This window comes from Onychostoma macrolepis, chromosome 22, assembly GCF_012432095.1.
Source record: "Onychostoma macrolepis isolate SWU-2019 chromosome 22, ASM1243209v1, whole genome shotgun sequence".
Lineage (NCBI taxonomy): Eukaryota > Metazoa > Chordata > Actinopteri > Cypriniformes > Cyprinidae > Onychostoma > Onychostoma macrolepis.
Window position 1 is genome coordinate 9,266,774 of NC_081176.1, and position 17,628 is coordinate 9,284,401.

General features: G+C 37.1%; 1 protein-coding gene across 6 annotated transcripts in view; it reads left to right on the forward strand.

Moving 5' to 3' along the window:
- Positions 1-16,755, forward strand: part of LOC131530153 (NACHT, LRR and PYD domains-containing protein 3-like) — a 53,531-nt gene extending 36,776 nt beyond the window's left edge. For 4 of the 6 annotated variants that reach the window (XM_058760281.1, XM_058760282.1, XM_058760283.1 and 1 more), the window contains exons 11-15: positions 8,676-8,849; positions 8,939-9,112; positions 12,174-12,347; positions 12,521-12,682; positions 16,295-16,755. In XM_058760281.1, the coding sequence (XP_058616264.1) occupies positions 8,676-8,849; positions 8,939-9,112; positions 12,174-12,347; positions 12,521-12,682; positions 16,295-16,355 (745 nt within the window). In that variant the 3' untranslated portion in view covers positions 16,356-16,755. Of the gene's footprint in view, positions 1-8,675; positions 8,850-8,938; positions 9,113-9,957; positions 10,038-12,173; positions 12,348-12,520; positions 12,683-14,237; positions 14,380-16,294 lie in introns of those variants that run through there. The other 2 variants (XR_009268330.1, XR_009268331.1) reach the window with 2 other exon arrangements.
- The last annotated feature ends 873 nt before the right edge of the window (positions 16,756-17,628 follow it).

The following is a 17,628-nucleotide window of genomic DNA, read 5'->3' on the forward strand; positions in this document are numbered from 1 at the left end:
TTAATTTATTTTTCAAGATCTGAGGTAAACTATCTGTTGTTGCTTTCAGTATGGCTATAGGGTCACGCAATATGATATTTAAACTCATATTAGACACATTTAACTTTGAATAAAGCATATAATCACCTGAGATTATCTACTGTCATATAGTTTGTATGTTGTTGTTCCAGCCGCGACGTCGCAGAAATAGAAACCGTTTCTAAATGAGAAATTTTGCATGTCGCCGTCGCGGCTAGTTAGGACAAAAACTCTGATTAACATGGAAAAGATATCTTTTATCGCGTGTCGCGGCGTCGCGTGTAGTTAGGACACGGTGTAAGCTGTGCCGCAGTTCTTGAAAGTCCTTGTGTATTACTTCTATTAGCGCAATCCTTGCCTCAGGTCCGGAAAGTTTATTTTCAATGGAGAGTAGAATGTCGCTTACCTCTGTGCAGCACGGCGGTTTAGGTGATGTGGATGGTGTTGTACCTGTGCTGTTTAGTGAATCTGGACGGGGTCTTTTGGAGTTTGCAGTGAGATTGCCTTTACTTTTTTTGTTGTCTGGTTTGTCCTTGTTCATGGTGCTGTAGAGTCTGTTGTAATGCGTGTCGATATAGTCCTCAAAGTAATCCAGGTTGCAAAGCGTTCATTCTTATGTCCGTTTGGGGATTAAATAAATTGTTTTAGAAAGCCACTTGAATTGAACGCAATGGTGTGTGTGTGTGTGTGTGTGTGAGAGATACCTCTTAGAGTTCTCCTAGACGCAGCGCTGCGCTTTTGCTTTTGTGACTAACATTTTTTATTTTATTTATTAGATAATTATCAAGTGTTAAAAAATAGATTCATATAAAGTGTGTGAGTGCACATACGATATCCATATGTATGTAATTTTAATGCTATGGCCTTGTGTAGATATTTAAAGATGGCCATCTTTAAGCATGATTGTTGAAATTAAATGGTAATACTTAACAATAAGAGTCCATTCGTAGCATTAATGAAAACTGTAGAAGTATTGTTCCTTGTTAGAGTGTGTTCATTTCAACATTCACTATTAGCAACTAATAGGCTAAAATTTTTAAGTTTCTTCTTGAACATTAGTAAACTATGAAATAACTTTAATGATCAATATAGTAAATAATATTAATATTTGTATTCATTTACAATGTATGGTTCAGTACTGTTACTGCTGGGTTTTTTTTTTAATCGTAAAGCACTAGCTTTCTTTCAGTATCCATTTTGAAAACTATCGGTTGATTAATCTGTATCGGCCAGTGTGATCCAACCTAGCTATCGGTATCGGTAAAATCCACTATCGGTCGACCTCTAGTCTCCACTACAGTCACAGTGCTGTCTATGATGGTGAGAGGCGAGAGTGCAGGGGGTTTCTCCTGAAGTCCACGATCATCTCCACTGTTTTGAGCGTGTTGAGCTCCATGTTGTTTAGACTGCACCAGACAGCCAGCTCTATAACCTCCTGTCTGTAGGCACCAGTGTTGGTGGAGTGGCTGTTTAACATGAATTTCCCCAGTTTCACTAGCTGCTACCTATCTGTCAGAAAGCTGGTGATCCACTGACAGATAAAGCTAGGGACAGAGAGCTGGGTTAGTTTGGTCTGGAGGAGTGTAGGGATGATGGTGTTGAAGGCCAAACTAAAGTCCACAAACAGGATCCTCACATAAGTCCCTGATTTGTCCAGGTGTTGCAGGATGTAATGCGGTCCCATGTTGACTGCATCATCCACGGACCTGTTTGCTCTGAAGCAAACTGCAGGGGGTCTAGTAAGTGTCAAGTGATGTCCTTCAGATAAGCCGGAACCAGTTTTTCAAATGACTTCATGAAGACAGATGTTAGAGCCACGTGTCTGTAGTCATTAAGTCCTGTTATCTTGGGTTTCTTTGGAACAGGGATGATGGTGGAGTGTTTGAAGCAGGCAGGGACTGCACACAACTCCAGAGAACTATTGAAGATCTGTGTGAAGATGGGGGCCAGCTGGTCAGCACAGGTTTTCAGACAGGCTGGTGTCACACCGTCTGAGCCTGGTGCCTTCCTTCTCTTGTTCTTCCTGAAGACCTGGCGCACATCATCTACACTGATCTGAAGTACAGGAGTGGGGGAGAGGGGGGTTGCTGGAGGTGTTAACAGTTATGTAGAGAGATGGTCAGGACGGGTGTGGGGGGTTTCAAATCTACAATAAAACTCATTCAGGTCTTCAGCAAGTTGTTGATTCACCTCAGTGCTGGGGGATGGTGTCCTGTACTTGGTGATGGCTTTCAGGCCTTTCCACACTGAAGCGGAGTAATTAGAAGTGAACTGATCTTCCAGCTTTTTAGCGTAGGTCCTTTTAGCCACTCTAATCTCCTTATTCAGTGTGTTCCTGGCCTGATTGTACAAGACTCTGTCCTAGGGATGGGCGATATGGCCTAAAAAATGTATCACGATAAATTCAGGTATTTATTGCGATAACGATACCAATGACGATAATATATATATATATATATATATATATATATATATATATATATATACACTAACTGGGGGAAAATCCGGTCCCGTTCCACTCCCGGAAGAATTACTCCCATTCCCTCCAACTCCTTTTTTTTTTTTTTATTATTATTTTTTTTTAAAATTAATTTATTTTTGGCCGAAATCTGTCAGTTACAGTCACAGCGTGCCCACCTTAGTTGAATAAAAACCCAAAATGTAGTTTTTTGTTATTATATTGAACTGAAAGCCAGTTTATGCAAAGTGTAGGCTACGTTGCACACATTAAATTTTATGTAAATCATCCATGCTAACACACACGTTTTCTATTTGAATTTTGTTCTTTCATTTGAAAGTACACATTTCACTCTCTATAGATATATTTTTCAAAGACGGAAGTTTCTCGCTCAGAGACCTAAAGCGCACCCTGTTTGCTTTAAAGCGCAACGTTTCGTTGTTATTCTGAGTGTACACAAATAAACGTAGAGTCTTTACAGATTCGAAAGATGTATATTAGGCTACTTTTATCTGTATGACCAAAAATTACGGATATTTTAAGAGCAAGTGAGCGCACCGGCGCCTGTCCTGCAGCTAGCGCGCTATTCAGCTTCCACTCTTCACACAAACACTTCAGTAGCGCACATTTCTCTATATTAACATCATATTGAGTGGCCATGTAAAGTTGCTACTACATACATCTTTCAGATGAAAAGCCATATTTGAGGTCGATGAATGATAGTGTGTATTATCACACAGACCAGCCGTTAACGATCTGTCCGTCACGGACTGCGTCGTTCACTTAACCAGCCACACCCAAGCAAACAGGAGGAGAGCGAGACAGGGCAACTAGTTCCGATTTAAAATATACAGTTTATAGTTTATTTATATAAAAGGTATATTTGTGTATAAAGTTGGGTATCATTACTATTCCCGGTCCTGCCCACTCCCGATGACATTTTTTCCTGTCCCGTCCCAATCACGTGATTCGTAGCGATTTTGTTTCCCATCCCGCGGGATTCCCGAAAAAATGTCAGCCTCTACTCCGCATCTGATTTTCTAAACCAGTTCCAAATTGTGGAGGTAGCACCTTGCTTAACAACAAGCTCCTCCTCAGCCTCATGTCAGCCTTCCGCCATGCTTGTTTTCACTCCGCACGTGAACAGTGAATCGGTCGCTCGCAAAACTACGTCATCAACTAGACTTATCGTTATTATCGCGAGGAGACACATTTTTATCGTGAGGAGAATTTTCAACGGTATATCGCAAACGATAAGATATCGCCCATCCCTACTCTGTCCCCATTTCTGTAGGCGTCCTCTTTGGCCTGACGAAGGTGTCTGAGTTTTGCTGTAAACCATGGCTTATCATTGTTGAATGTTACATAAGTCCTGGTGGGAATGCATAAATACTCACAGTAACTGATATATGAAGTTACAGTCTCTGTGAGCTCGTTCAGATTGGTGGCAGCAGCTTCAAAAACACTCCAATCAGTAAGGTCGAGACAGGCTTGTAAAACCCGCTCTGTCTCGTTGGTCCATCTCTTTACAGTCTTTACTACAGGCTAGCAGATTTAAGTTCTTGCCTGTAGGTTGGTATAAGATGAACCAGGCAGTGATCAGAGAGCCCCAAAGCTGCCCGTGGAACAGAGTGGTATGCATTCTTTATTGTGGTGTAACAATGGTCCAGTATATTATTTTCTCTGGTGGGGCATGTAACATGCTGTCTGTATTTTGGCAGTTCACGGGAGAGATTTGCTTGATTTAAAGTCCCCAAGAATGATTAAAACAGAGTCTGGGTGTTGTTGTTCTGTCTCTGTGATCTTATCAGCGAGTTTCTGTAAAGCTGAGCTCACGTGCACTTGTGGAGGAATGTAAACACTCACGAGAATGAACGAGCAAAACTCCCGCGGTGAGTAGAAAGGCTTGCAGTCAATGAAGAGCGCTTCTAGATCTGAACAGCACATCTTCTTTAAATAGTTCACAGTTATATCTGTACACCACCTCTCGTTGATGTAAAAGCATGTCCCGCCGCCACGCAATTCTGCGCGTCCTGCGTTTGATCAGCGCCACAGCAGTTCTTCTCTGGTAAAACTGATCGTATTTGAGAAACAAAAAACAGGAAAAACTAACAAAAACACCTAAAACAACTGGATAGCGAAGCACCATGGCTGCCGTGTGCGGCGCCATCTTGGACATCAAGATACAACCACGATCAGATGATAAGAGCAGGTCGTTTGTAACTCTAATGAGAGCAGTCTCTGTATTATGATATAGTCTAAAACCTGACTGGAAATTCTCACATATAGCATTTTTCTCTAAGAAGGAACATAGTTGTGATGATACTACCTTTTCTAATATCGTTGACAGAAAAGGGAGATTTGAGATCGGTCTGTAATTTAAATAATTCTTTGGGGTCAAGTTGTGTTTTTTTTTAATGAGAGGCTTAATAACAGCCAGTTTGAAGGTTTTTGGGGCATATCCTAATGACAATGATAATTGACAAGTTAATAATAGTCAAAAGAGGATCCATTACTTCTGGAAGCACCTCTTTTAGGAGCTTGGGTGGAACAGGGTCTAACATACAGGTTGTTGGTTTAGATGATTTAACAAGTTTATACAATTCTTAATTTCCAATAGAAGAAAATGAGTGGAATTTTTCCTCAGGGGATCTATAGCGTACTATCTGATGCAATACTGTGGCCGACAGCTGCATGGTTACAATTTTATCTCTAATAGTTTCGATCTTGGAAGTAAAGTAGTTCATAAAGTCATTACTACTGTGCTGCTGGGTAATGTCTGCACCTGCTGATGATATATATTTGGTTAATTTAGCCACTGTATTGAATAAATACTTGGGGTTGTGTTTGTTTTCTTCTAAAAGAGGCAAAGTAAGCAGATCTAGCAGTTTTTAAGGCTTTTCTGTAGGAGAGAGTATTTTCCCGGCAAGCAATATGAAATACCTCTAATTTTGTTTTTCTCCAGCTGCGCTCCATTTTCCGAGCTGCTCTCTCTAGGGCCCGAGTGTGCTCATTATACCACAGTTTTGGACTCTTGTCCTTAATCTTCCTTAAGTGTAAAGGAGCAACCGTATCTAGTGCTAGACAAGTGAGAGTCCATAGTTTCTGTTACATCAGGTTGTTCTGAGCTATTGGATATGCTGAGGAACTGAGATAAGTCAGGAAGATTATTTATAAAGCAGTCTTTTGTGGTAGAAGTGATGGTTCTACCATATTTGTAACAAGGAGTTGGCTTTACAGCTTTAGCTATATGGAATATACACAAAACTAGATAATGATCTGAGATATCACCGCTCTGCTGCAAAATTTCAACGCCACTGACATCAATTCCATGTGACCGTATTAAAACTAGAATATGATTTCGACAATGAGTAGGTCCTGACACGTGTCATTTAACACCAATAGAGTTTAGAATGTCTATAAATGCTGATCCCACAAATCTTTTTCATTATCAAAATGGATATTAAAATCACCAACAATTAGGACTTTATCTGCAGTCAGTACTAACTCCGATAGAAATTATTTTATAAAGTCTGTATGGTGGCCTGTATACAGTATCCAGTACAAACATAATAGGGGATTTATCATTAACACTTGTTTCTTTGGATAACGTTATATGAAGCACCATTACTTCGAACAAATTATACTTGAAACCTGACCTCTGGGAAATACTTTACTAAAAAAGAAATACTAAAATATTGCTATAAATTGTAGCAACACCTCCACCTTTACCTTTTGGATGCGATTCATGTTTGTAACAGTAATCTTGGGGTGTAGACTCATTTAAAGTTATGTAATCATTTGGCTTTAGCCAGGTTTCTGTCAAACAAAGCACATCTAGTTTATGGTCAGTGATCATATCATTTACAAAAAGTGATTTTGTAGAAAGGCATCTAATATTTAATAAGCCAAGCTTTATCATTTGTTTATCTGTATTATATAGTTTTTTTTATGTTGATTATCAATTAAATTGTTACTCTTACTTTGGTTTGGACATTTTCTGTATTTTCTAGTTCGGGGAACAGACACAGTCTCTATAGTGTGATATCTAGGTGAAAGAGTCTCTATGTGCTGAGAATTAACTGACTTCTGTGATGTGAGGCGGCTAGCAGACGATCGGTTTAGCCAGTCTGTCTGCTTCCTGACCTGGGCTCCAGTTAGTCAAATACGAACTCTTAAGACCGATACTCTAAGACCACTATAAAACCAATTTTATTCTGTGGGCACCACTTAGACATCCAGCCATTGAATGAAAGACAGTCTGCTTTCACAGATAAGAATGTGTTGGCTTGTGGTTTTAATATGTAATAATCAATATTACAGCCAGGTTTTTAAACTAAAGTATTGTTTTAATTAGGGGTGCACCGATCCGCTATTCAGTATCATTGCTCTGATACTGGCATTTTCTGCCGGATCGGGGTATCAGTCAGATGAGCCTGATCCAAATTCGATGTTCTGCGTATACTATTCTGTGTTATTGGTAAGCCCCACGAACGGCACAAAAACATTATAAAGCACAATAAAATTTTTGTGCACTATATTTCAAGTGTCCCGAAGCCGTTCCATATTTTAATGTGAGGTAAAGATGAATATTTAAGTGAAGTTCACATAAACACGCCTCTGCGGCTGTCTGTCATCCTCCATTCAACATTCAAACTGCGTTCAGTTATGACAGTCAAGACGACGAAACTCTCTCCACTGTTCCTGTTATACTTGTTCTTTAAATAAAGTTCAGTGGTTTTGCATAAAAGGATTTTATCTTGCAAGAGTTTCATGCTGTTTCTAAATCGTGTTACTTTCTACCAGGTGACTGTAAGATCACAACACTTTTGTAGAGAGCACTATGAATTGTTCTTCACAAGCACAGTAACTGAAATTTAAAACTGTTAAAAGAAAAGGCTCAATAAACTGTCGCACAGATTTAATACACTACGCATTAATATCTCTTTCCTGTGTGCTTTGAACTTTTCTATGCGGAGCGCTGTGCCTATGTGCTGTGACTGTTGCTTCAAGCGCATCATTCTGCGCACGGGATGCACATAAGCGATTTGTGCCGCTCTGTATTGGAGCCTTTCGTATTATATTATTTTTGTGCAATGGAAGATTATAAATAGCTTCTCTTGTTCATCTCATCTGTCATATGGTGCTGCCTCATTACTGTGCTATACGTTTAAAAGAAATGTCTTTTAATTGTACAGTGTATATATATATATAAATATATTACTTGTTTTTTGATATATAAACATATCATATATAAACATAGAAACATATTTTACAACAATACAAAGAGCAATGTATAAATTTACCAGATTTAGTCCTAAACTTCCCCACTAAATGGTTTTTTTTTTTTTACTAATTTTAGTTTTTATACAATTATTGTGAACTCATGATTTTTCTAGAGTAATTGCTACTGAATTATCCACTAACATAGTTTATAATAGTATTTTTTTCATAGATTATAATTACATATTCATTCATCTGTTTTTCTTTACAATAAAGTTGTCTATATTTAGTAGATTGTGTGTAAAACACAAAAGAGTGATGATCAGGTCAACACACATTGAGGTATAGAAATTCTACACTGATTTAAAACAAAAAAAAAACTGCGCTGGTATCGGATCGATGTCAGTGTCGGCAGATACTCAATTTTTGTTATCGGATGGGTTCTGAAAAAGTGGTATCGAGCCACCCCTAGTTTTAATGCCTTGTTAGCTAACAGCTTTGTCTTGTTTTATTGTGTTAGTTTAGCAAATGCATCTTCTGAAATCTACTGAAGATATAAATATGCATACATACATTCATACATGTATCTTAAAATGTAAATTTTGATTCATGAACAATTTTCTTGATTTGTTACATTTTAAACTCCTTTTAAAATTGTACAATTTTTTATGTTATTTTAAAGTGGTTCAATAGTTGATGCTGTATCTTAATTACATTACAAGTCACAAACCTTTTTTTTTTTTTTTTGGAGTCTGACTAAAGATTCTCCAGACTTGAAATGTAACTAGTATCCTCAAATCCTAGTTTTGTTTTGGTTTTAGTCTGCATGGTTGTATGATTATTTATTTACTCATTTTGTTTTCAGGTTTTAGGAACATTTTATTTATTGCACTGTATGGTGTTTACTCGTGATTCATTTAACTCACACTTGAACATAACTTATCTGATTCATTGTATTTTCTCTTTCTGTCTTCAGTCTGCGTGTATGCAGTATTACAGAGAAACAGTGTCTCATCCTGACTTCAGCTCTGAAATCAAACCCATCACACCTGAGAGAGCTGAACCTGAATGGGAATCAAATAAAAAACACAGGAGTGAATCACTTATGTGACGTACTGAAGGATTCACACTGTAAACTGGAGAGATTGAGGTCAGTAACATTCACATATAAGAATAAAAAAGCGTTTTGTTTAAAGGAAACGGAATGAAGTGTGACTTTTCTCATTTCTCTCAATGCAGGTTAGGTTACTGTGAAATGACAGATGAAGGTTGTTCTGCTGTGACTTCAGCTCTGAAATCAAACCCATCACACCTGAGAGAACTGAACCTGAGCTGGAATAAATTAGGAGACTCTGGAGTGAAAAACCTTAGTGATCTACTGATGAACACACAATGCAAGCTGGAGAAACTAGAGTTAGTATCATTATACTCTACAGCAGTTACAGTGTGATTTAAAGTATACAGTTTACTGTCATGTGGGGAAGTCGTGGCCTAATGGTTAGAGAGTCAGACTCGTAACCCAAAGGTTGCGAGTTCGAGTCTCAGGTCTGGCAGGAATTGTAGGTGGGGGGAGTGAATGTACAGACTGAGGTTCGCTGCTGTGTGTGTGCACTTAGGATGGGTTAAATGCAGAGCACAAATTCCGAGTATGGGTAACCATACTTGGCCACATGTCATGACACGTCATGTCATTAAATCACCATGAAATTAAAGTTGACAGTTATTATTTTTTCATGAATATTGTAGTTTAAATTATTTGTCTGTGCACATAATGTATTTCTAATTTACGTGCCCTCCTGATCTTTCATCTACAACCTGAATTGCGGAAATTGAGCCTTTTTTTTTTTTTTTTTTGGAATAAAATGAAAACTAAAAAATGTCAAATCACATGAGCCAATATTGTATTCACAATAGAACATAGGTAGCATAACAAATGTATAAACTTTACAATTTTATGCACAAAATGAGCTCATTTCAAATTTGACGCCTACTACAGGTCTCAAAATAGTTGGGACGGGGTCATGTTTACCATGGTGTAGCATCTCCTCTTCTTTTCAAAACAGTTTACCATGGTGTAGCATCTCCTCTTCTTTTCAAAACAGTTTGAAGATGTCTGGGCATCGAGGTTATGAGTTTCTGGAGTTTTGGTGTTGGAATTTGGTCCCATTCTTGCCTGATATATGTTTGCAGCTGCTGAAGGGTTTGTGGTCATCTTTGACATATTTTTTGTTTAATAATGTGCCAAATGTTCTCTATAGGTGAAAGATCTGGACTGCAGGCAGGCCAATTCAGCACCCGGACTCTTCTCCTACGAAGCCATGGAGTTGTAATAGCTGCAGTATGTGGTTTTGCATTGTCCTACTGAAATACACAAGGCCTTTCCTGAAATAGACGTCGTCTGGAGGGGAGCATATGTTGCTCTAAAACCTCTATATACCTTTCAGCATTCATAGTGCCTTCCAAACCATGCAAGCTGCTCATACCGTATGCACTTATGCACCCCCATACCATCAGAGATGCTGGCTTTTGAACTGAACGCTGATAACACGCTGGAAGGTCTCCCTCCTCTTTAGCCCGGAGGACACGGCATCCGTGATTTCCAGCAAAAATGTCAAATTTGGACTCGTCTGACCATAGAACACTTTTCCATTTTAAATAAGCCTTGGCCCACAGGACACGACGGCGCTTCTGGACCATGTTCACACATGGCTTCCTTTTTGCATGATAGAGCTTTAGTTGGCATCTGCAGATGGCACATCAGATTGTGTTTACCGACAGTGCTTTCTGGAAGTATTCCTGGGCCCATTTAGTAATGTCAATGACAGAATCATGCAGATGAGTGATGCAGTTTCGTCTGAGGGCCCAAAGACCATGGGCATCCAACAAAGGTCTTCGACCTAGTCCCTTATGCACAGAGATTTCTCCAGTTACTCTGAATCTTTTGATGATTTTATGCACTGTAGATGCTGAGATTTGCAAAGCCTTTAAAAACAACGTTCCTCAACATCAAATTGCAAAGTATTCCACAATCTTTTTACGCACTCTTTTACAGATTGCCTCCTTTTTATAGCTAATCATGGTACAGACCTGATGTCAATTAACATAATTACTTGCTAGATGTTCTCCCAGCTGAATCTTTTCAAAATGACTTGCTTTTTCAGCCCTTTGTTGCCCCCATGCCAACTTTTTTGAGATGTGTAGCAGGCATCAAATTTGAAATGGGCTCATTTAGTGGATGAAAGTGTAAAATTTGTCAGTTTAAACACTGGTTATGTTCTCTGTTCTATTGTGAATAAAATATGGGCTCGTGATTTTGAAAATCTTTTAGTTTTCATTTTATTCAAATTTAAAAAAACGTTCCAACATTTCTGGAATTCGGGTTGTAAATGACTTTCCTTTTCCCTCACAACATCATCTCTTTTCTCGTCTGATGATGGAGCAGGGAAATCTGCCAATCACTGGAGATCACAGTAATAACAAATGACAGCAATCCAAATAATTGTTAATGGACCAAATTAAATCTTGCCCTTTTTTTCCGCATTCAATCAGACATGCTGTACAAAAAAGAATGACAATTGCAAAAAAATGTTTGATAAAATATTCTTAAAATGTGTTTAGGTAAATTGAATTTAAACTCAATATTTACATTTTTAATGTTATTTTTAAGTAGTTCTATAGATGATCCTACATCTTAATCTACTTTGTTAATCTTTTTCTTTCTTATGTTTTTGTTTATGGTCATATAAAACGTTTTTCTGGCAATTTTTTTAGGGTGTTTTCAGACCTGTAGATCGTTTGCTTTGTTCTGAAACAGGGACTTAATTTATTACAATGTTGCATTTCTTTCTTGGTTTGGTTCGTGTTCACAAGGCAACATTGCAAAGTGTACCAAACTGTGTTTATGCAGATCACATGTGAGTAAAGCTGTCCTCTTATTGGTCAGAGTTCACCTGTTTACGTTCCTCTGCGTCATTCCTCAAGATGGATTGACAAGTTCGCGCTGCAGGGTTATTGTGGCTTTATAGCTACGAATGTAGCGGTTACTCTCGCTCTCAGTAACCGCTGAGTAACCTCAATATTAACAACAACATTGAAATAAGAGTGCATGCATTACATATATCTGACTGACACTCCCGCTCTAATATATCTATCTATATATAATTATATTTAATATATAATCCGTTTGCTTTATTTATTTTTATATATATATATATATATCTCTTTAAGGAGGTCTCGGTACGCTTGTTTGGTCTGCTTTTGGTGTGCATACGAGTGTGATTGCTGCATTCACACCTGCCCAAATGAAACCGCACCAAGAGGGACAAAGAACTCTAGTGCGATTCAACCAAACTAAATGAGGCAGGTGTGAAAGCACCCTTAACCATTGCACTGCATGGTGTTAACACATGATTAATTACTCACACATGAACTTGACACTTGTCTGATTCATTGTCTTTTTTCTTTCTGTCTTCAGTCTGCGTGTATGCAGTATTACAGAGGAACAGTGTCTCATCCTGACTTCAGCTCTGAAATCAAACCCATCACACCTGAGAGAACTGAACCTGAGCAGGAATCAAATAAAAAACACAGGAGTGAATCACTTATGTGACGTACTGAAGGATTCACACTGTAAACTGGAGAGATTGAGGTCAGTAACATTCACATACAAGAATCACAATGATTAAAATCACTTTGTTTAAACCAAAACACTTTATACTCAATGCACGATGAGTCTGAGTTCACAATATATTTGTGTAAAATTCTTCACCTTAATGATTTGTCTGTAAGATGATCTCTCTTCCTCTGTTTGTCTCTTTCTAGTCTTTATGACTGTGGCATTACAGATGTTTCTTCTTTAACTCAGTCTTTGACAAACACAAAAGTACTGCAGTTTCTAAAAGAGCTTGATCTGAGACACAATATGATTAGAGACTCAAAGCAGCAGCTCATTGATGTGCTACAAGACTCAAACTGTTACCTGAGGTGAGTAAAGTAAACATCACTTTGTGATATTAAAGAGACTCATTTACCTCTGATATGTAAACAAACAAACAAATAAATAAATACAAATCAAGCTTAATTGCACCAAAAGGTTTGTCAGAATGAAATGTAAAGTTGATAAGAATGTTTAACACAAAGGAGGAAAGAAAACAAAAGCACACTGTCAGCGCTTTATACAGCAACAGCTGCTTTATTAATTACATCAGTAATAGTGAATCATTACAGTTTGAAATAGATTTGGTCAGATTGTAGGAAAACGCTCAAAATCAGAGCAGATTCCAGCTTCAGCTCACAGTCGTCCAGCATCACATGATCAATGTCTCTGTCTCTTGTGTGTTTTTACTTTGACAAGCAACACGTCACATTACTTTACACTTACTTTATGTAAGAGATAATGTACATCCAGCCGCTTGTTATCACAGAATAAACCCGACAGGGTGATCAGGACTTGTATCTCCTGAAGGGGCTTATTCTGTGATAACATCCAGCTGGATGTGCATTATCACACTTATTATATGCTTTCTTGCCACAAGTAAATAATTAGTAGGGCTGCCACTAACGACTATTTTTATTTTTATTTCGATTAATCTAAATAATTAATTTCCCACAAAAAAAATCAAAATTACTTAAGTATATTTTATTAAACTATATTTTATCAAACCAAATGAAATCCAAATTTCTATGAAAACCTTTTTTTAAAGCAAAAGTAAAGTGCAACATAGAGTGCAAGAAGCAAGTGTCCATCTCAGTCCAAATCACTGAAATCAAAGTTCAGTATTATAGTGTAAGAATGACAACATATCCACGTATAATATATTAATTGAAGATGCTTTTGATTCAATTAAAATTTAATGGAACCATTAAAATGGAATCCAGAAAATAATGGAAAACAGAATTTGGTAAAGAAGAAAATTTTTGATGAATACAGTTTATTTTAACCATTTAAAACCGAGTATAGGAAAATGAAAATGGAAAAAAATGAATTTGGAAATAAAACGGGCCATAGGACCCTATAATTATACATTTTTTTTGTGGTAATAAAAATAGATGCAAGTGAACAATAGCTTTTAAAATTACTTAAAATACATGTATAATAGCAATGATGCAATAATTAGTTCAAATAAAGTATCAAAAGCAAGAAATCATATGGTTTTATTGAACAAAACTGTTCAAATATATAATGCATTATAAACAATAGAGCAAATGTAGATTATGCATTACAATAAAGGCCTGCAGGGGGCGCCAACGGCCTGACGGTTGTTTTTACACATTACTGAGCGATCTAATCCTTGTTTAATATTGACCAAGCACCATTTAATTCAAATGTCCACTTAATCTTTAATATTTGGCCATTTCTTTAGGACAGAAATGCTATAGCCGCTGTAATTAAATGAATATGTGGACATCAAAATGTGTAAACTCAGAGTGAGGGTTTGAGCTTTTATTTTGAAACCGCGATGCATTCTCCTGTGTTTGCGTAGATTTATAAATGATTTACCATACAAATCTGATGAAATGGCGCACGTTGCATTCCCAGATGAACGTTATAATAAACCCAAACTCACAACAACATGCAGAGATGGAGTTTGAGACGCTCCACACATGTAAATGATAACAGTTTCTGTGGAACTACTGTGAACGGAGCCGCTGTGTGACGCACGTACTTAACATACACGCATGTAAGTAATTAAATCGCATATACTGTATTAGAACTGCATCACATATAATTATTTAATTAAATCATAGCGTTTGTGAATTCACAATTATGCTTAATTATTTTTAAATGGGTTTAATATATCATGCAGCCTTGGAAAATAGTCTAATAATGTGTTTTATGGATTCTCGTCCGTGAAATGCACCACTTCCAGTATTTGGCCGGTTAGTCGACGCGAGCAAAATGAAGTCGCTGATTTTTAAAAATCAAATAGTCGACTAAAATCGGCGAATTGCAACAGCCCTAATAATTAGACTTAAAATTTGAATTTAAATATTTTTTAGCACTTTAAACGCAAAGCTTCTGCAAAGAAAAACAGTTCCTAACAAACTGTGAACCTGGAAGTTCAGACAAGATGGACATTTAAGACATAATGTTCAGTCTCTGTATGAATGTATATAAACTGTTTGTACACAGCAGATGCTTTCAGATGAAGCCATCTTTAACAGAAATCTTGCAGATGTGTGTGTGCTATCTGGGGTTGTATCATTAATTACACATCTTTTCACCACATAAATAAAGATGAGGACATGCAATGTTATTTGAGAAGAAAGCCTTTTAAAATGACAAACACCGTGTCAGAAATCACCCCCATACACTTAAATAGGGCATTTTTTGAGTGGACAGTCATTTTCGGTGGTGTCCAAAACTTTAGTGGACATTATCGAGTGCACTCATTCAATCCCACAATGCACAGCAGTAACGAGTTTACAACTGATGTATGCCCAATGGCTAGAGAATACCCATAATGCACTGTGAGAGTCGCACACCGAATTAATTTCTGCGTCTCGCTAGAAGATGGCGCCCGCAGCTGAATCAGCCAGCCATTCATTTTACAGCATAATACAATACAGATATAAATTTATTGTAAATTGATTTATTAAATTGTTTAATTGGTTTATACATAATTTCCATGACAGAGTTCAAAATAATTCATTTCATACTGGAGCTGCTAGTTTGTCAGTTTTAAATGATTATTAAACAGCAGCACAAACTATATAAAAGCAGCAGTTCTTCCAGTGCACTCAGTGTCCAAATTCACTGGTTTTCATTCACTCCTTCAACTGAACTGTATTAGTGGACTAATGTAGGGAATAGTGAATGAGGGTATAGGGGGGTGAATTTAGATTCAGCTAAACACTTCTCCTCAGTTAGCAACAACTTTAACAACAAGACACACTTTTAACAATGTCTCTGCAAGCCTACTATTAACAGGAATCTCCTCCGGTTTGTTTTGAGGGTAAATACAGTCAGTAGCTGAGGCACAAGCTAATAGCAGTTGTGTTTGAATGAAACGAGTGAGAGCGTGGCGGTGTGATACGAGAGAAGTGAAAGAAACGCCGGACTCAAATACTGTATGACTGTGTGTTATTCTGCATCGCTAATGATAACACACCTAATGAATAACACACCTCAGACTGTCACGACTGACCAATCAGAATCCAGTATTCCAGGGAGCTGTGCAATGATTTCAGTTATTTACTGACCAATACAAACATGTTTAAACTAGAGGACAAACAGCTTTAACTAGTGGAACATTTAACTGAAAGGTTTTTGTTTTAAGGCAAAATCACATTTTTATTTGTTCCTTGTCGTTTATTATAATATGGCATACATTCATTAGCATGTGTTTCTCTTTATAGTGACTCAATGGGAGTCACACAAACACAAACCAACAAACATATGAATGGAATTGATGTTCAAATGTATTTAAAACACAAAAATTGTTTTAGAAATATCTATGCAAGATCATGTAAATGTAACTTTTTAACTCAATTGAAACTGCAATTGAAAAAGTAACCGATTTGCAATTTGTTCTGAACACTGATTTTTTTCTCTCTCTCTCTCTCTCTCTCTCTCTCTTCTGTTCCACCTTACAGTGTAGATGAAGATTCATTGTCAAGAGTTCCTCATAGAATTCAGAGGAAGAAGCTCAGATGAGTCTGTCTGGCTCTTCAGTTTAATAATATTTGTATTAAACTCATCTATAATGATTCAAATGTTTAAATGTGATTGTCAAGTGCAGCACTTAAATGTATCAAAAGATATAAAGCAAATCTTCAATGTGAAATTTCCATGTTACTTTCAACATTTCCATGATCTCTCTTACATTTTATCCACATTGTTATTCTGTTTAATTGTATATAAAGTTAGCTATGTGTCTAACAATGCTAACAATCACAAATCCTCTCATTACAACAAACAAAGCGGAAACACAATGTAAATAAAAGATGGATTGTGCACTTTTGACATGAATTGATTAAAACGGGAGTTTTCACACACAGTGAGTTTGTTCTGAACTGACTGACAGCTTCAGTGTTTATAAATGCTGTGCCTTTTACTTGCTGTTTGTGTCATTTTATTCACAATTTGAAGAAAAGTTTGTTTTTCATGAGACTTTGTGACTTTTCCTACATAAGTACAAAAATGACAGAAATCTATTTGTAAATGTTATAATGGTGATTGCTGGTCACTATTCTGCTGGCTATGATGGTAATTTAATGTCTTTTTAGATTTTTTTTTGTTTGTCATCAAGTGTTTGTTTTCCTACATTTTTACTTTGTTTTACAAATGAGGACAATCTTTGAAGAATTTAAATAGGATAATATTCAGATTTGAAGCTTTGAAGTGTGGTGTGAAGTATTTGAATGTTGAGGGAATATTTAGAAAGACAATTCCAGCCCTGAGCTCAGAGTGTAGCTCCTCTCACCTCTATTATTATGTTCAGACAAGACTCGACGGGGTACAGTTACACCCTCTGATGGAACATCACTGAACTTAAACCTACCTTTCTTGACTTCACATTTGAGTAAGTACATACTCATCAGTAAGAATGGCAGCATCCTCAGTAGATGTAACATTTCGATCAGTCAAAAAGGTAGAAACATGCTCAGGAAAAGTACTTTTAAACTGTTCTAATAAGAACAACTCGTGAAGATCTTCACGACTATTTGCACCTGAAGCAGCACACCAACGTATCTTTAGATCTCTCGCAAATTCACAATATGTCTGTTCTGCAGGTTTTCTCATGTTCCTAAACTTTTGCCGATAAGCCTCTGGTACCAGCTCATAAGCCTTCAGTACAGCCTCTTTAACCTTAGAATAATTTTGGCTATCGTGAACACTTAATGAAGAATAAGCTTTTTGCGCCTTACCGGTTAACACACACCGTAACAACAAAGTCTGTTCATTGTCTGGCCATTTCATAACATCT